General features: G+C 42.2%; 2 protein-coding genes across 3 annotated transcripts in view; both read left to right on the plus strand.

Annotated features, from left to right (window-relative positions):
* Nucleotides 1–1,876: 1,876 nt before the first annotated feature.
* LOC115124356 (helix-loop-helix protein 2-like) lies at nucleotides 1,877–3,364 on the plus strand. Its single transcript, XM_029653771.2, has one exon. It carries the CDS (start codon nucleotides 1,923–1,925, stop codon nucleotides 2,280–2,282), a length of 360 nt encoding a protein of 119 aa, XP_029509631.1. The 5' UTR covers nucleotides 1,877–1,922; the 3' UTR covers nucleotides 2,283–3,364.
* Nucleotides 3,365–9,873: 6,509 nt separating this feature from the next.
* The window catches only part of LOC115112481 (vang-like protein 1), an 83,530-nt gene continuing 72,573 nt past the window's right edge, over nucleotides 9,874–20,830 (plus strand). For both annotated transcript variants that reach the window (XM_065014642.1, XM_065014647.1), the window contains exon 1: nucleotides 9,874–9,990. The gene's annotated coding sequence lies outside the window, so the exon portion shown is untranslated. The remainder of the gene's footprint in view (nucleotides 9,991–20,830) is intronic.

The following is a 20,830-nucleotide window of genomic DNA, read 5'->3' on the forward strand; positions in this document are numbered from 1 at the left end:
GACCTGGCCAAGATAAAGCAAAGCAGTTCGAAAACATACATACAATGCATACAACAACACATACAACAAATTAAGCACACAGTGCCCCCCCCCCCCCCCCCCCACACCAGGCACAGAAACAGACGAAAATCATTACCTGAACAGTTGCATTACATCAATAAAAACTGATTTATCAAGATGGTGTCCTGTCACTTATGGACATCATGATAATCTCAGGAACACATTTAGTCAAATGATTAAAGTGTATGTCCAGAACCGGGATCTGTCCAATACACACTACCATATGTCACCATTGGTGTCCATATATCCCTGCAGAGGAAAGAAGGAGGGAGGGTGTAAGAAGAGAAAAGCAGACAATACAATTCCACATGTATTGCTTCTTGTGCCGTCACTCCGCGGGAGGCTTTATTAGGGGTTCGGCTCGTCTTATCTCTCACACGATATGGCACGCGCAAGAGGGTCAGCACGTGTGAAGGAGAGACAAGTCTAGAGGAGGCAGAAGGTTTCCCTGTAATCGGTCCCCTCACAGAAGAATGGCCCCTGGCATGCAGTTTACTATAGTGCATCTGATATGATCATAATATCACGGAAAACAAGACGGACTACCGGAGCAGTCGTTCTGTCCACGAGCGCACCCTGTCCTGACGACAACTTTCTTTGTTTTCCTATAGCAGAGGTCAAGAGACAACACTTCTGAAGATCTTTATCCTCAGACAATCAAGTGATGCTGCGAAAAAGTGAAAGAAAACATTAACACCTGGTTATAGCCTAGTTAATAGGCTCGTAAAATAGTTTTGAATAGTCAAACATCTCATTCGAAGACCTTTGATGGCATCACCTTTAAATTGAGTTTTTCTTGAACATGAAATGTTGATGAGAAGGGTTGGAAATGTTTGACCGTTAGAGAAACCAACAAGAGTCACAGTTTTTAACGTGGAAATAACTCCTCAGCGGTACACCCTTCTTGGATAAAGTTCAACAAATGTATAAGGTGAGTTTAAACATTCTTACAATTGAAACAAACATTTTTGGAAGAACATAAGAACGTTTTATAGGCCTATCTGTTTCCATTTTCATATGATGATGTTTATTTTGATATGGAAATAATTCCAGTGTTGTATAATTATTTATGTTATCCCCTCTAAACTAAAAGTAACATGATAAATATTGTGCCTTTATATAACGCGCATAAAGGATATCTCGTTTGTATATCAGCATATTCCAGACGCGCGTCATCCATTCATAGCCTACACAGCACGTGGATCGTCTGCGAGACAGATGGTCAGCTGCTCACGTGAATTCAGAGCTCTCCCAATAATTAATTTCAATTAAGTCTTAATTAATGTCTGCTGTGTTATGTGATGTATGTTCGCAGCTATCGGTTTTAATCGAATGCAGCCTGTGGACATTTGTTCCCATGAAATGGCCAGACGAGACTATCTTAAAATGGGCAGACTAGCCAGAATTGCTCAACTTTATGAGTAGTAGGCTAATAGGCTATTTCGATAGACCCTACTACATAGGGCGTTTTAAAAATGCAGATAAGACAATCCATATGGATTGTGTTTACACAGGCAGTCCACTTCTGATATTTTTGCCACTAATTGGTCTTTTGACCAATCACATCAGATCTTTTTCAGAGCTGATCTGATTGGCCAGAAAAATATCAGAATTGAGCTGCCTAATAGGCCTAGACAATGAAGTGAGTTGTTAGAATCAGCACCAAGGACAGTGCACAGCAGGAGTGCGAACATGCATCTCACCAAAATATTCTCTCACTTTTAAAAATCTAATTGTCCACAGAAACCTAACATATTCTCACCCCTGATCTCTCCTCTGTTATAAGACTAAACCCATATCTCTCACACAGGGGTTGTTGAATCTTTGATCTGAAAACTGATCACAGAACGGACTGCTTGAAGATGATGCTAAGTCCAGACCAGCCAGATGCCGGGCTGCCCACAGAGACCCTGCTGAACGGCATCAAGATGGAGTGTGCCCCCATGCCTGCGGAGCCCGCAGAAGGCCAGGGCAAGGCGCGATCTCTGTCCATGCCTTCCCTCAGCAGGGAGGAGAAGAGGAGGCGGCGGCGTGCCACAGACAAGTACCGGTCCGCACACGCCACGAGAGAGCGCATCCGCGTTGAGGCCTTCAACGTTGGGTTCGCCGAGCTGAGGAAACTTCTCCCGACACTTCCGCCAGACAAGAAGCTGTCCAAGATCGAGATCCTCCGGCTGGCAATCTGCTACATCACCTACCTCAACCATGTGCTGGACGCGTAGGGCAGGCGTTAGGGATGGACATCTGTCAGTGAAGGAGAGAAGACTGAACATGGGGAAGATCTCAATTGCATACTCTTCGCATCCTCTCTCCTTTCTTATCTTCTCCTTCTCAAAACTAATCTGATGAGAAAACCAGAGGATCCTCCTCTCTGACCGTCTCCTCCAATGGGTTTTGAAAAAGAGACAAGGAGAAAGGACGCAAGGAGTATGTAATTGAGATCTTCCCATGGAGACCGAGAAAGGTGGACATTGTTGCCACATATCTGGCCTCGGAGCCCTGTCGTGCCTATTGTGTCTGCCGAAGTCCCCTGGTGTGGTGCCACTGGGCCAGGGACACATAATAAAACAGGACCTAATGTCTCTCTGTCTTTCTCAGTGCTGCCCCTCTGGACTTCCCCACAGACTTATTCAGTGCTGCTGCTGAGTCACCTCAATCCAAATTTGTTTTGTCAGAAAATGCAATAATGTCGGGTTGTCCTACTTCTTGTAGGCCCATGTTCCTAATATTGAAAGGTATAGTACTGTTAGCTTATAGACTTTACTGCCAGGGCCAAACTTCTCTCCATGGACAGGGCTGATTTAAAGGACCTATAGCTGCAGAGACGTGCTGAAATCAGCACTGATGTTCACAATAGAATATAACTGGGCACTTATTTACAGAAAGTAGTTGTTTTATATTGTGTTCATTGTTGGTTTGTGGATTAGGCCTATTAAGTTATTTATTTGTCAATGAATGTTTACATTGTGTCATGTCTTATGTCTGGTGTTTGCACATGCATATGGATATTGTTGCTCTTTAATTGCAGTTTTTATCAGATTTGATCTGTTTAACATTTTTCCCCAAAAATGTGAAATCCTTGTTAAGTCCAAAGGTTGCAAGGGAAATTGCAATATTTCGTTTAATATGGTGAGACAGTCTCAGATTTAGGCTGACAATTTAATTGTTCGATTTTTCGATTGTCCCGAAGTTTGTTGGTTTCGTGCTTTTTTTAGACTAAAATGTTTTGGGTGACAAAAACTCCATAGTTTACTGTAGCCAATACCTGCTTTCCAAAGATTGCTTAAGTTAACATTTCAGGGTGTCCTTTCATAGTAACCCATGGATATGAAACATATAAACATAATTTGTTCAATCAAATAAACAGATTTTTAAGTTAAAATATTCTTAAATGTTTGGTGTTGTATGGACATTCTGAATAGATAGACGTTCAGGTGGAATTTCGAAAAACAAAAAAATCTGCTAACGATGTGGGTGACGCCAGGGTATTTCATATTTTCTCCAGATTGGAGAGGCGAGGTCTGGGGCACTGGGCCAGTGTCCGAGCCGGAGCTTCGCTCCGTAGTCGGTGGACAGACGCTCTCCCCACGGACCGGGCAGGTGTTCCTCCAGACGAGCCGAGACAACCACATTACGGCCCATCCGTCTGCCACGTCCCCCGGGACACGGGCGGGCACACGCACACACACACGCGCGCGCGCACACACACACGCGCATTTAGAGAGAGGTGACTTGGGAATTATGGACAAGAGAAAAGAAAGCATATTGGCTGGACAAAGAGCTTATTCGTGACAGAAATAATAATGACAATAATTGGAGGCTATATGCCTAACAATAATGATATAGCCTACCGTTAATTATTTGAACATTGATAAATAATTCGACCTAAAAGCATCACAGAAAACCCTACATGAAAAACATAAAATATTTATAAACAAACAAGATTTTCTACATGGAAGTTCATATCGGTTTTGTGAATGCAGAAGAAGAAGCATGTTGTAGTTCTAATTCGTAAGACAACAAAAACAATTGAAACAGACTGCTACTTTGTTCCAGGTAATTCATTACAACTAAACAATACATATATATATAGGCTATAGGCTACATCAAGTAACACCGGATAGCTAGAGAGCTTGCATTAACTAAATGCCAGGAGAGAATCAAATGAAATATCACATAGCCTACATATATGAAAGGGAAGTGAAATGGGACAACTTATCAGTTGGACAACTGAATGCATTCAACTGAAATGTGTCTACCGCATTTAGCCCAACCTCTCTGAATCAGAGTCAAGTAATACATTGTATCCTATATGAAGTCATTTTCATCTATAGTCAAACAATAGCATTTCTTTACATTTTCCACAGACCACAAAATGTTAATTACAAATATCATAAAGGGATTCTATCCTTTCTTCTTTTTCTTTTCTTTTCACTCCATTTCACATTATTGTCATCTATCCATTATAACCAGTATTGGTGTGCTCTCTCTCTCTCGCTCTCTCGCTCTCTCTCTCTCTCTCTGTCTGTCTCTCTCTCTCCCTCTCTGTCTCTCTCTGTCTCTCTCTCTGTCTCTCTCTCTGTCTCTCTCTCTCTCTCTCGCTCTCTCACTCTATGTCTCTCTGTCTGTCTCTCTCTCTCCCTCTCTGTCTCTCTATGTCTCTCTCTCTGTCTCTCTCTCGCTGTCTCTCTCTCTGTCTCTCTCTCTGTCTCTCTCTCTCTCTCTCTCGCTCTCTCACTCTATGTCTCTCTGTCTGTCTCTCTCTCTCTCTCTATGTCTCTCTGTCTCTGTCTCTCTCTCTGTCTCTCTCTCTGTCTCTCTCTCTCTCTCTCTCGCTCTCTCACTCTATGTCTCTCTGTCTCTCTCTCTCTAGCAAATTTACACAACAAAAAAATAACGGAAATATCACATCTACATAAGAATTCAGACCCTTTACTCAGTACTTTGTTGAAGCACCTTTGACGCTACAAGCTTGGCAGACCTGTATTTGGGGAGTTTCTTCCATTTTTCTCTGCAGATCTTCTCCAACTCTGCCAGGTTGGATGGAGAGCGTTTGCTGCACAGCTATTTTCAGGTCTTTCCAGAGATGTTCGATCAGGTTCAAGTTCGTGCAATGGCTGGGCCACTCAAGGACATTCAGAGACTTGTCCCAAAGCTACTACTGTGTTTCTTGGCTGTGTGCTTGTAGTCGTTGTCCTGTTGGAAGGTGAACTTTTGCCCCACTCTCAGATCCTGAGTGTTCTGGAGCAGGTTTTCATCAAGGATCTCTCTGTACTTTGCTCAGTTCATCTTTCCCTCAATCCGGACTAGTGATGCTTCAACCACCATGCTTCATCGTAGGGATGGTGCCAGGTTTCCTCCAGATGTGACGCTTGGCATTCAGGCCAAAAAGTTCAATCTTGGTTTCATTAGACCAGAGAATCTTGTTTCTCATGATCTGAGAGTCTTTACGTGCCTTTTGGCAAACTCCAAGCAGGCTGTCATGTGCCTTTTATTGAGGAGTGGCTTCCGTCTGGCCACTCTACAATAAAGGCCTGATTGGTGCAGTGATGCAGAGATGGTTGTCCTTCTGGAAGGTTCTCCTATCTCCACAGAGGAACTGGAGCTCTGTCAGAGTGACCGTCGGGTTCTTGGTCACTTCCCTGATCAAGCCTCTTCTCCCCTAATTGCTCAGGAAGAGTCTTGGTGATTCCAAACATCTTCCATTTAAGAATGATGGAGGCCACTGTTATTGAGGACCTTCAATGATGCAGAAATGTTTTTGTACCCTTCCCCAGATCTCTGCCTCAACACAATCCTGTCTTGGCTTGGTTTTTTCTCTGACAAGCACTGTCAACTGTGGGACCTTATATAGACCGGTGTGTGCCTTTCCAAATCATGTCCAATGAATTGAATTTACCACAGGGGGACTCCAATCAAGTTGTAGAAACATCTCAAGGATGATCAATGGAAACAGGATGCACCAAGTTCAATTTCGAGTCCCATAACAAAGGGTCTGAATACTTATGTAAATAAGATATTTACTTTTTTGATGTTTATGGGGTATTGTGTGTAGATTGACGAGGTAAAAAAGTAATTGTATAAATTTTAGAAAAATACTAATGTAACAAAACGTGGAAAAAGTCAAGGGGAATACTTTCCAAATGCACTGTATAAGGAGCCCATCTCTCCCTCTATCCTTGCCCCTCCCCCATCACTGGTCATTTTTGTGAGAACCCTGACATGTTTATCTTTACTAACAATGGAATTGCAGAGACTATCAATGGCCGTCAGTCACAATTGAAAAGTTTTAATTTCTTCACTTAGTCAAGATGTTTATTACTGATATTGATTTATTTAAAGCGCGAGAGCGAGAGCGAGATCGAGAGCATTCTATGCCATCAAAAGGAACATAAATTTCAACATACCAATTAGGATTTGGCTAAAAATACTTGAATCAGTCATAGAGCCCATTGCCCTTTATGGTTGTGAGGTCTGGGGTCCGCTCACCAACGAAGACTTCACAAAATGGGACAAACACCAAATTGAGACTCTGCACGCAGAATTCTGCAAAAATATCCTCCGTGTACAACGTAGAACACCAAATAATGCATGCAGAGCAGAATTAGGCCCATACCCACTAAAATCCAGAAAAGAGCCGTTAAATTCTATAACCACTTAAAAGGAAGCGATTCCCAAACCTTCCACAACAAAGCCATCACCTACAGAGAGATGAACCTGGAGAAGAGTCCCCTAAGCAAGCTGGTCCTGGGGCTCTGTTCACAAACACACCCTACAGAGCCCTAGGACAGAAGCACAATTAGACCCAACCAAATCATGAGAAAACAAAAAGATAATTACTTGACACATTGGAAAGAATTAACAAAAAAACAGAGCAAACTATAATGCTATTTGGCCCTACACAGAGAGTACACAGTGGCAGAATACCTGACCACTGTGACTGACCCAAAATTAAGGAAAGCTTTGACTATGTACAGACTCAGTGAGCATAGCCTTGCTATTGAGAAAGGCCGCCGTAGGCAGACATGGCTCTCAAGAGAAGACAGGCTATGTGCTCACTGCCCACAAAATGAGGTGGAAACTGAGCTGCACTTCCTAACCTCCTGCCCAATGTATGACCATATTAGAGAGACATATTTCCCTCAGATTACACAGATCCACAAATAATTCGAAAACAAATCCAATTTTGATAAACTCCCATTAATACTGGGTGAAATTCCACAGTGTGCCATCACAGCAGCAAGATTTGTGACCTGTTGCCACGAGAAAAGGGCAACCAGTGAAGAACACACACCATTGTAAATACAACCCATATTTATGCTTATTTATTTTATCTTGTGTCCTTTACCATTTGTACATTGTTAAAACACTGTATATATATATATATATATATAATATGACATTTGTAATGTCTTTATTGTTTTGAAACTTCTGTATGTGTAATGTTTACTGTTAATTTGTATTGTTTATTTTACTTTATATATTATCTACCTCACTTGCTTTGGCAATGTTAACACATGTTTCCCATGCCAATAAAGCCCTTGAATTGAAGAGAGAGAGAGACAGAGATAGAGACATAGAGACATAGAGACATAGAGAGAGAATTATTGCAAATAGGTGAGTTTTGTGGTGCAAGGCTGCCCTCTGTTGGTCTATAGAACTACATGTTCAGCCAGCACCAGCAGGTCAATGATCAAATACAATTTTATTGGTCAGGTAATATATAACAATTTCACAACAATACACACAAATCTAAAGGAATGGAATTAAGAATATATATATTTTGGACGAGCATTGTCGGCGCAGCATAGACTAAGAGACAGTAGAATAGAATTCAATAGAATACAGTATATACATATGAGATGAGTAATGCAAAATATGTAAACATTAATAAAGTGACCAGTGTTCCCTTATTAAAGTGGCCAGTGATTTGAAGTCTATGTATATTAGGGCAGCAGCCTCTAAGGTGCTATTTAACAGTCTGACAGTCTGATGGCCTTGAGATAGAAGCTGTTTTTTAGTCTCTCAGTCCCAGCTTTGATGCACCTGTACTGACCTCTCCTTCTGGATGATAGCGGGGTGAACAGGCCGTGGCTCGGGTGGTGATGATGCACCTGTACTGACCTCTCCTTCTGGATGATAGCGGGGTGAACAGGCCGTGGCTCGGGTGGTGATGATGCACCTGTACTGACCTCTCCTTCTGGATGATAGCGGGGTGAACAGGCCGTGGCTCGGGTGGTTGTTGTCCTTGATGATCAGCAGCTCTTTAAATGTCAGTGCATTTTTTAAAGATGGGAACATACACAAACAAACTGACTAAGGAGAGTCTGGTAAAAGCTCAATGCAAATCTCTAGCCACAACTACCCCTTCAATATTGACAGATCTGAGAGAATTGTTAAGGTAAAAGCAGGCTGTGGAAGATGTTATGTGGGTGGTGTCATCATATAATGCATTCAGTCCTTCACATCTGCTAAGACCATAAGGACTTGGTCTAATTAGATGAAGTGGTTAATGACAGACATGGAACAATGCTTATGTGGTTCCTAATTTATTGTAACGCAAAGTATAGCCAAGGCTACAGTGTCATGGATTAAGGTTGTCACAGCTGACTGCCTTTGACCCAACTGACTCTCCTTCCAGACTCATATCAAACATCTCCAATCGAAAATCAAATCAAGAGTCGGCTTTCTATTCCGCAACAAAGCCTCCTCACTCACGCCGCCAAACTTACCCTAGTAAAACTGACTATCCTACCGATCCTCGACTTCGGCGATGTCATCTACAAAATTGCTTCCAACACTCTACTCAGCAAACTGGATGCAGTTTATCACAGTGCCATCCATTTTGTCACTAAAGCACCTTATACCACCCACCACTGTGACTTGTACGCCCTAGTCGGCTGGCCCTCGCTACATATTCGTCGCCAGACCCACTGGCTCCAGGTCATCTACAAGTCCATGCTAGGTAAAGCTCAGCCTTATCTCAGTTCACTGGTCACGATGGCTACACCCATCCGTAGCACGCGCTCCAGCAGGTGTATCTCACTGATCATCCCTAAAGCCAACACCTCATTTGGCCGCCTTTCGTTCCAGTTCTCTGCTGCCTGTGACTGGAACGAATTGCAAAAATCGCTGAAGTTGGAGACTTTTATCTCCCTCACCAACTTCAAACATCTGCTATCTGAGCAGCTAACCAATCGCTGCAGCTGTACATAGTCTATCGGCAAATAGCCCACCCATTTTTACCTACCTCATCCCCATACTGTTTTTATTTATTTACTTTTCTGCTCTTTTGCACACCAATATCTCTACCTGTACATGACCATCTGATCATTTATCACTCCAGTGTTAATCTGCAAAATTGTAATTATTCGCCTACCTCATGCCTTTTGCACACAATGTATATAGACTCCACTTTTTTTCTTCCTCTTGTGTTATTGACTTGTTAATTGTTTACTCCATGTGTAACTCTGTGTTGTCTGCTCACACTGCTATGCTTTATCTTGGCCAGGTCGCAGTTGCAAATGAGAACTTGTTCTCAACTAGCCTACCTGGTTAAATAAAGGTGAAATAAAATAAATAAATAAATAAACCCGTTCACTGTGTGTGTGTTCCTATGTTACTGCGCTCATAATTCTGCATACTGTAGGAAAGATTAGATTTCATCACTGAATTAAATGCTAATACATTAATTAATGTATTCCACATTTGGTAGATGATGATAACTGCCTACACAGCGATGCCCCCTAGTGTATACCTATCATCGCCCCAATCTCCCCCAGAATCCCTTCACTGTCTGTCCACAACTGTACTACGCCCATGGAGAAGCAGCAACACCGTCTGTGGATCGGTTCGTTTTGCAGCCTAGGTGTATAGCAGGCTTTATTTCACGTCCAAACGCAGGAGAAGGAATGGCGCCCCCGTGAAAAGGTGAATTATGTGCGCATTGTAAATATATTGTAGCCAGTTCATCTGTGATTCATATCGTAATTCAGCCCTATTCGGTGGCTCAACAACTGGAGCTCGAAGCACGAGACCAGGATCAGAGTGAAGTTCAGTACCGCCGCGAATCGAGTAACGGTTCTTCGGCGTCGCATTACATTGACTTAGTTGATCATTCTCACTGCTATGATATGTTTTGATGTTTATCATATTTGTTGCTATACAACCGAATAACGTTTTAAGTGCGACTACTCAGTTGGCATCTCGTTCATGATCCACTAGACAACAAATAGGCTACAGTCATAGCCGCGGGAAGTATGCGTGCTGAGCGTCCTCTGAAAAATTTGAATGAAAAACACAATTATATTCCTATTATTGTTTTATGTTGCAATGTTGTTTTTCTTCACAAAAGTCGTGCACTGGGCCTTTACTAGTCCTGTACTAGCACAGGGTTTGACAAAGTTGGTCCTGGTGCACGTTTTGTTTTTTGGCATCGCACAACAGAGTTGATTCAAATAACCAACTCATCGTCAAGCTTTGATCATTTGAATCAGCTGTTTAGTGCCTTGGGGAGGGGACGGGGCTTGGGAACCCCTGTATTAGCAGACATATATAGCCCTCTGTAGCGCAGCAGGCTATATAATCTTTGCTCCAGCTAAAGGTAGGCGTAACTACTTACAAAAAGCGTGTTTGAAATATAGACATGTTTTATTGTCTCCAGATAGGTGCCGTGAAATGTGTTGTGATGAAGTTCAACAAAAGTGAATGGCACTATTATACTGAAAGATATTTGGTAATTTCGTCAAACTTGTGAGGCTCTCCATGCTTATTAGTTGGTGATGCAACATATTTGCTGTGATTTAACTCAATCCATTTTTAACCGTTTCCCACCCTAATTCTTTTAAATTCCCAGAGATAAACAAGACATATTTTGTTGGCCAAATATTCCTAGATTTTCGTAAAAAGGCCGCATATGGTCTCTGCATCACCAAATTTTGCGTAGGAAAAAATAGTTGGGTAGGTGCACAGCGGACAGCAGTGGTCCGGAGCGCGGACAGCAGTGGTCCGGAGCGGACAGCAGTGGTCCGGAGCGGACAGCAGTGGTCCTGAGCGGACAGCAGTGGACAGCAGTGGACCGGAACGGACAGCAGTGGTCCGGAGCACACTGAGCTTCACTCGGCCATTTCTCACAATGGTGCTCGTTTAGTAAAGTTAAATTAAAGCTGAATCAATGTTTTGGAAGATCATATCATTATTAATTAGTATTCTACATAACATAACCAAATATAATAGCATAACGTTACTGTTACACCAAAAACACCACCTTTATTCATTATGAGATTTTAGGAGATTTAGCTGAATAGTCAAAAAGAATACCCCAAACATCTTCCCATGGATATTTTTTTCTCACTTTTATTTAACCAGGTAAGCTAGTTGAGAACAAGTTCTCATTTGCAACTGTGATCTGGCCAAGATCAAGCATAGCAGTTTGACACATACAACATAGAGTTACACATGGAATGAACAAAACGTACAGTCAATAATACAGTAGAAAAAAGAAAACAAAGTCTATATACAGTGAGTACAAATTAGGTCAAATAAGGGAGTTAAGGCAATAAATAGGCCATGGTGGCGAAGTAATTACAATACGGCAATTAAACACTGGAATGGTAGATGTGCAGAAGATGAATGTGCAAGTAGAGATACTGTGGTACAAAAGGAGCAAAATAAATAAATACAGTATGGGGATGAGGTAGATAGATGGGCTGTATACAGATGGGCTATGAACAGGTACAGTGATCTGTGAGCTGCTCTGACAGCTGGTTCTTAAAGCTAGTGAGGGAGATGGGGAAACTCCAGCTTCAGTGATTTTTGCATGGCTACAGTGCGTTAGCCACCCGGTGTAATAGCGGTTTTATAGCCTTCTTAGGTCTTTAACCGGGGTCACTATATCTCAAAGGTCATCTCCTTTCTTTGAACTCGTAGATGGATCGATCAGATGCAATGTTCACTGGGCTAGATTCACTGTTAAGCACCATTCTAGTACGTTACCTCAGTGCACACCTGGAATTGCCTGCTATAGCGCCTTTGAATGCAGGATATGGTCAGCTGCCAAGCACTCTCCTATCAGTGGAACCACTACAGTGGTTCTCAACCAGGGATACTAGGACCCCTGGGGGTACTTGGTCTATCTACTTGTGAGACCATAAACCTACTAGTAAAATGCACAAGATCAAAATTCAGTTGGTGGTAGAGTAACCGAAAAATGTTGGGAATCGCTGGTTTACTACACCTATGTGCTGTTTTAGGAGGCAGGTGGCATACAGTTGAAGTTGGAAGTTTACATACACTTAGATTGGAGTCATTAAAAACTCATTTTTCAACCACTCCACAAATTTCCTGTTAACAAACTATAGTTTTGGCAAGTCGGTTAGCACATTTACTTTGTGCATGACACAAGTAATTTTTCCAACAATTGTTTACAGACAGATTATTTCACTTATAATTCACTGTATCACAATTCCAGTGGGTCAGAAGTTTACATACACTAAGTTGACTGTGCCTTTAAACAGCTTGGAAATTTCCTGAAAATTATGTCACGGCTTTAGAAGCTTCTGATAGGCTAATTGACATAATTTCAGTCAATTGGAGGTGTACCTGTGGATGTATTTCAAGGCCTACCTTCAAACTCAGTGCCCCTTTGCTTGACATCATGGGAAAATCAAAAGAAATCAGCCAAGACCTCAGAAAAACAATTGTAGACCTCCACAAGTCTGGTTCATCCTTGGGAGCAATTTCCAAACACCCGAAGGTACCACATTCATTTGTACAAACAATAGTACACAAGTATAAACACCATGGGACCACGTAGCCGTCATACCGCTCAGGAAGGAGACGCGTTCTGTCTCCTAGAGATGAACGTACTTTGGTGCGAAAAGTGCAAATCAATCCCAGAACAACAGCAAAGGACTTTGTGAAGATGCTGGAGGAAACGGGTACAAAGTATCTATATCCACAGGAAAATGAGTCGTATATCAACATAACCTGAAAGGCCGCTCAGCAAGGAAGTAGCCACTGCTCCAAAACCGCCATAACAGAGCCAGACTACGGTTTGCAAATGCACATGGGGACAAAGATCATACTTTTTGGAGAAATGTCCTCTGGTCTGATGAAACAAAAATAGAACTGTTTGGCCATAATGACCATTGTTATGTTTGGAGGAAAAATGGGGAGGCTTGCAAGCCGAAGAATACCATCCCAACCGTGAAGCACGGGGGTGGCAGCATCATGTTGTGGGGGTGCTTTGCTGCAGGAGGGACTGGTGCACGTCACAAAATGTATGGCATCATGAGGGAGGAAAATTGTATGGATATATTGAAGCAACATCTCAAGACATCAGTCAGGAAGTTAAAGCTTGATCGCAAATGGGTCTTCCAAAGCATACTTCCAAAGTTGTGGCAAAATGGCTAAAGGACAACAGGATCAAGGTATTGCAGTGGCCATCACATAGCCCTGACCTCAATCCCATAGAAAATTTGTAGGCAGAACTGAAAAAGCGTGTGCGAGCAAGGAGGCCTACAAACCTGACTCCGTTACACCAGGTCTGTCAGGAGGAATAGGCCAAAATATCTTGACCCTGTAGACAAGAACTTCCGGCGCCGACAGAGATGGCCGCCTCACTTTGCCTTCCTAGGAAACTATGCAGTATTTTGTTTTTTTATGTGTTATTTCTAACATTGTTATCCCAGGTAATCATAGGTTTTATTACATACAGTCGGGAGGAACTATTGGATATAAGAGCAACGTCAACTCACCAACATTACGACCAGGAATAAGACTTTCCCGAAGCGGATCCTCTGTTTTGCCCACCACCCAGGACAATGGATCGGATCCAAGCCTGCGACCCAAAACAACGACGCCATAGAAGGGGCAGACGGAGCGGTCTTCTGGTCAGGCTCTGTAGACCGGCACATCGCGCACCGCTCCCGAGCATACTACTCGCCAATGTCCAGTCTCTTGACAACAAGTCTAGACGAAATCCGTGCAAGGGTAGACTTCCAGAGAGACATCAGAGACTGTAACGTTCTTCTACACATCCTGAGGCTGCATTTATTGTAGCTGGGGATTTTAACAAGGCTAATCTGAAAACAAGGCTCCCTAAATTCTATCAGCATATCGATTGTGCAACCATGGCTGGCAAAACCCTAGATCATTGTTATTCTAACTTCCGCGATGCATATACGGCCCTCCCCTGACCTACTTTCGGAAAAGCTGACCACGACTAAAACAGGAAGCTCCCGCACTCAGGTCTGTTCAATGCTGGTCCGCCCAATCGGATTCCACGCTTCAAGATTGCTTCGATCACGTGGACTGGGATATGTTCCGCATTGCGGCGAACAACAACATTGATGTATACTCTGATTCGGTGAGCGGGTTTATTAGCAAGTGCATCAGCAATGTTGTAACCACAGCATCTATTAAAACATTACCAAACCAGAAACCGTGGATAGATGGCAGCATTCGCGCAAAACTGAAAGCGCAACCACTGCTTTTAATCAGGGAAAGGTGACCAGAAACATGACCGAATACAAACAGTGTAGCTATTCCCCCCCGCCAGGCAATCAAACAAGCTAAGCGTCAGTATAGAGACAAAGTTGAGTCGCAATTCAATGGCTCAGACGAGATTTTTATTTTATTTTACTAGGCAAGTCAGTTAAGAACAATTTCTTATTTTCAATGATGGCCTAGGAACAGTGGGTTAACTGCCTGTTCATGGGCAGAATGACAGATTTGTACCTTGTCAGCTAGGGGATTCGAACTTGCAACCTTTCGGTTACTAGTCCAACACTCTAACCACTACCCTGCCGCCCCAAAAGAGATGTATGTGACAGGGTCTACAGTCAATCACGGACTATAAAAGGAAAATCAGCCCTGTCGCGGACCAGGATGTCTTGCTCCCAGACAAACTAAACAACTTCTTTGCTCGCTTTGAGGACAATACAGTGCCACTGACACGGCCCGCAACCAAAACCTGTGGTCTCTCCTTCACTGCAGCCGACATGAGCAAAACATTTAAACGTGTCAACCCTCACAAGGCTGCAGGACCAGATGGCATCCCCAGCCGCATCCTCAGAGCATGCGCAGACCAGCTGGCTGGTGTGTTTACGGACATATTCAATCAATCCTTATCCCAGTCTACTATTCCCACATACTTCAAGAGGGCCACCATTGTTCCTGTTCCCAAGAAATCTAAGGTAACTGAGCTAAATGACTACCGCCCCGTAGCACTCGCTTCCGTCATCATGAAGTGCTTTGAGATACTAGTCAAGGACCATAACACCTCCACCCTACCTGAGACCCTTGAGACCCAATAGGTGCACATATGACGCAATCACACTGCACACTGCCCTAACCCATCTGGACAAGAGGAATACCTATGTGAGAATGCTGTTCATCGACTACAGCTCAGCATTTAACACCATAGTACCCTCCAAACTTCGTCATCAAGCTCGTGACCCTGGGTCTGGACCCCACCCTGTGCAACTGGGTCCTGGACTTCCTGACGGGCCGCACCCAGGTGGTGAGGGTAGGAAACAACATCTCCACCCCGCTGATTCTCAATACAAGGGTGCGCTCTCAGCCCTCTCCTGTACTCCCTGTTCACCCATGACTGTGTGGCCATGCACGCCTCCAACTCAATCATCAAGTTTGCAGACGACACTACAGTGGTAGGCTTGATTACCAACAACGACTAGACGGCCCAGAGGGAGGAGAGGAGGTCCCTCAGTGTGGTGTCAGGATAATAACCTCACACAATGTCAACAAAACAAAGGAAATGATCGTGGACTTCAGGAAACAGCAGAGCACCCCCCTATCCACATCGACAGGACAGTAGTGGAGAGGGTAGAAAGTTAAGTTCCTCGGCGTACACATCACGGACAAACTGAAATGGTCCAACCACACAGACAGTGTGGTGAAGAAGGCGCAGCAGCGCCTCTTCAACCTCAGGAGGCTGAAGAAATTCGGCTTGTCACCAAAATCACACAAACTTTTACAGATGCACAATCGAGAGCATCCTGTCTGGCTGTATCACTTGTATCGCCTGGTACGGCAACTGCTCCGCCCATAACCATAAGGCTCTCCAGAGGGTAGTGAGGTCTGCACAACGAATCACCGGGGGCAAACTACCTGCCCTCCAGGACACCTACACCACCCGATGTCACAGGAAGGCCAAAAAGATCATCAAGGACAACAACCACCCGAGCCACTGCCTGTTCACCCCGCTGTCAACCAGAAGGCGAGGTCAGTACAGGTGCATCAAAGCTGGGATTGAGAGACAGAAGCTGTTTTTCAATCTCAAGGCCATCAGATTGTTAAAACCTCTTGAGTGTAGGGGGCAGTATTTTGATGTTTGAATGAAAAACGTACCCATATTAAACTGCCTATTTCTCAGGCCCAGAATCTAGAATATGCATATAATTGTCAGATTAGGATAGAAAACACTCTACAGTTTCCAAACTGTCAAAATATTGTCTGTGAGTATAACAGAACTGATATTGCAGGCGAAAACCTGAGGAAAATCAAACCAGGAAGTGGCCTCTATTTTGAAAGCTCCATGTTCCATAGCCTGCCTTCGCTCCATTTAAAGGGATATCAACCAGATTCCCCATAGTCAACCAGCTTCCCTATGGTGTGGCTTTTATTTTGAAAAATGAGCGAGAGAGATCACATTGCGTCATTGTATGCCTGGGTGCCAGCAGCGTTTTGTATGCGGAACAGCTTGGAGCAGCCAGTTTCTCTATCTCTCCTATTGAAGAAGCTACATTCCCGGTTGATATATTATCGATTATATATTGTAAAAACAACCTGAGGATTGAATATAAAAAATGTTTGAAATGTTTCTACGAACATTACGGATAAGATTTGGAATTCTTGTATGCGATGTCGTGACCGCTCGAGCCTGTGGATTTCTGAACATAATACCTCCATTTGGTTGGCGCGTTTTGGATAAAAAAATCATCTTTATGGAGCAAAAGGAACATTTAGGAACATTGTGTAACTGGGAGTCTCGTGAGTGCAAACATCCGAAGATCAAAGGTAAGCGATTTAATTTATTGTTTTTCTGACTTTCGTGACCAATCTACTTGGCTGCTAGCTGTTTGTAATATTTTGTCTACTGAGAGAGATGTCCTTACATAAACGCTTGGTATGCTTTCGCCGAAAAGCTTTATTGAAATCTGAAACGCCAGGTGGATTAACAACAAGCTAAGCTGTGTTTTGCTATATTGCACTTGTGATTTCATGAAAATTAAATATTTTTAGTAATTTAATTTGAATTTGGCGCTCTGCAATTCAGAGGTGGTTGACAAATGATCCCGCTAACGGGATGGGTGCATCAAGAAGATATTAAACAGCCATCACTAACATTGAGTGGCTGCTGCCAACATACTGACTCAACTCCAGCCACTTTAATAATGGAAAATTGATGTAATAAATGTATCACTAGCCACTTTAAACAATGCCACTTCATATAATGATTACATACCCTACATTACTCATCTAATTTGTATATACTCTACTCTATACCATCTACTGCATCTTGCCTATGCCGTTCTATACCATCACTCATTCATATATATTTTTTAATGTACATATTCTTATTCATTCCTTTACACTTGTGTGTATAAGGTAGTCGTTGTGAAATTGTTAGGTTAGATTACTAGTTGGATATTACTGCATTGTCGGAACTAGAAGCACAAGCATTTTCGCTACACTCGCAAGTTAAACAATTTAATGGCAATGCTACCAAATACTAATTGAGTGTATGTAAACTTCTGACTCACTGGGAATGTGATGATAGAAATAAAAGCTGAAATAAATCATTCTCTCTACTATTATTCTGACATTTCACATTCTTAAAATGAAGTGGCGATCCTACCTGACCTAGGAATGTTTACTAGGATTACATGTCAGGAATTGTGAAAAACTGAGGTTAAATGTCTTCGTCTAAGGTGCATGTAATCTTCTGACTTCAACTGTATATCTGCGCAACAGAAATACCCATTATAGTAGGCACATACCGAGCCTGTTACCCTGTTAGTGCTCAGGCCTTCTCCCTTCACTCCTGCCGGCATATCCTGAATCATGATTACTGTACTTGGGCTTTCTTTCATTCACATGAATGTGTTTGGAAGCAGGGAGGTTGGATTGCATACCACAGAACTGTCAGCTCGCTTCTAGTTTTTTTTGTTTTTACTCGAGTGTGTGTGTATCTTTGTTTTAATTTTTTTTTTCTCCCACTAACTGACCTTGGATGATGATATCTTATGTGAATGTTTGTTTGTACTTGAACACACATACCCCCCCCCTTAAAAAAATAACCCTTTTGTGCACTAACACTCACACTTGACTCCCCTTACTAGCTCTGACTTTGCTACTTTATTGAGGAAACGTACTATGGCTGAGATATGTGTTAGTCCCACCTTCAGAAACTATTCATACCCATAGACTTATTCCACATTTTGTTGTTACAGCCTGAACTCAAAATGGATTACCGGTATATTTAGCTCAATGTGGAGAGTCATAGCAAAGGGTGTAAATACTTACAGTACCAGTCAAATGTTGGTACACACCTACTCATTTCAGGATTTCTTTATTTTTATTAGTCTTATTTTCTTTACTTTATTTTAAATACATTTCCCAAAAAAATCTAAACATGTTTTCACTTTAGTTATGGGGTATTGTGTGTAGATGGGTGAGAAAATACATCTATTTAATCCGTTTTGAATTCAGGCTGTAACACAACAAAATGTAGAATTATGTCAAGGGTTATGAGAACTTTCTGAATGCACCTGCTATCTTAAAGGGATAATCCACCCCAAACCACAAATTATTCTGATTAACAGTTAAATAGCACTATGTGAAAAATGTTAAACAAATGTTTCATATTGTCGTTATAACAAGGTTGGTACAAACATGTGAAAACTGTTGCAGCTCAGGTCTAATTATTTCATTTTTTTAAACCATGCAATGCCCTCCCCCTCTGGCTAGCTACGTAGAAAACAAAGCTACACACAATAATACCAGTCAATATCAGTATGTGAAGTAGCTAGCTAGTTAGCTGTAAAATTGCCTTAACAAACTGCATCAATTTGGGAGTCTTACTCACCGAGTTCAACTTGCAGTCAGTCTCTGCCCAGAGCAGGGAAACGTTCCTTTCCCACAGAGATATTTTTCAGGAGATGGGGAAACTCCATAAGAATCAAATTAAAGCCCATTGTGTATGTTCCCCATAAGTCATGCATTCTGGGTGATTCTGGGACAAGGAGAGCTTTCCTTCAATGAATGAATGGGAGTCAATTGTACAACGTTGCAAATATTTTCCAAGATGGGAGATAATTAATATACTTAATGTTGTATAGCTTTGGAATCGTGACATTACGTACGTTCAAGGAAAATAAGTAGGCTTCTCAAGTCCTACTTTGAGATGGGATTATGTGACGATTAGCTTAGCATCCGCGTGACGCAGCATGACAATGTGAATGCGATGGGTGGACAGTCAGGTCCGGTGTTTTTCCATTCATTGTCCAATGGGATTCCTCTCTCCTCCTCTCTGTTTCCCACAGACACAGGGCACATTTCAACATGGTACTTGAAGCAGAAATGGAGTGGAATCATTTGGTACACTGTTTAGATTGAGCACATCTAAGCGAAATATATAATTTTAGAAAAAAAAGCAGGAGGAAGGGAAGCGCTGCTAAGGTACACAATAGTCGATTTTGGTTGACAGAAGGTGCTCTTTGGTAAAAGGGGTAAATTGGTTATCAAAAAGAAAAATCTACCTTTCTGATGCTTCTAGCCTTGAGTTGTATTTTTGATAACATATCTTTAGTATTTCACTTTTGAATGTGTATAGTATTGCTTACTTGGTGTTGTCCAATGAATTCTGTAACCACTCCCTCTTCAAATCAGGGTTCATTGGAAAAAGCTGTTCAAAAGAGGACATTGTATTATCATATCTTTGTTCTCCCGGACTGTCACTGCTGTTGAAGGATGAAGACCAAGGTGCAGCGTGGTTAGCGTACATTTTCTTTATTTTAAGCAAAATGACACCAAACAAAACAATAACCACTACAAAAAACAAACCATGAAGCTCACACGAAAAGTGCTCTAAACAGAGACAACCTCCCACACACACAGGTGGGAAAAGTATGTACCTAAGTATGGTTCCCAATCAGGGACAATGATAGACAGCTGTCCCTGATTGAGAACCATACCCGGCCAAACACAAAGAAATAGAAAACATAGAACACAAAACATAGAATGCCCACCCCAACTCACACCCTGACCAAACCAAAACAGAGACATAAAAAGGATCTCTAAGGTCAGGGCGTGACACTGACGAAGGCCATGCAGCTGAAACGCGTCTGAGTTTTAAACTTTATTTCTATTGAACATGACATACAAATAAGGGCATTTTAATGAATAATATGAGGAGTGCCTTGGTCCTTTATTTTTTATAAAATATATACTTTGTCATGACAAAATAAGCAGATGGATGTGTTCTAGACAAGTATGCCCATTTTATCTATTGGCTGATCTGAAGTGCAGGTAATTGTTTTAAAAGCATTATGAAATGTGATAGTGTGTTATCCTCTATCTCCAGTAACGATAATTATATAGCTATGACGCAATTTTCTGATTTTCACTTAGAAGTTAAATCATGGGGAATTGTTTTATTTTACCCACTGACAGAACATAGACTTTCACCAAATTGACAGGAGTTTTATGATTTCTATTTCTGGGCCTGGATTATCCCTTTCAACTT

The sequence above is a fragment of the Oncorhynchus nerka genome, linkage group LG3 (assembly GCF_034236695.1).
Source record: "Oncorhynchus nerka isolate Pitt River linkage group LG3, Oner_Uvic_2.0, whole genome shotgun sequence".
Lineage (NCBI taxonomy): Eukaryota > Metazoa > Chordata > Actinopteri > Salmoniformes > Salmonidae > Oncorhynchus > Oncorhynchus nerka.

Excerpts from the sequence above, each read along its gene's own strand:
- LOC115124356 (XM_029653771.2), top strand. The coding sequence starts at position 1,923 with ATGATGCTAAGTCCAGACCAGCCAGATGCCGGGCTGCCCACAGAGACC.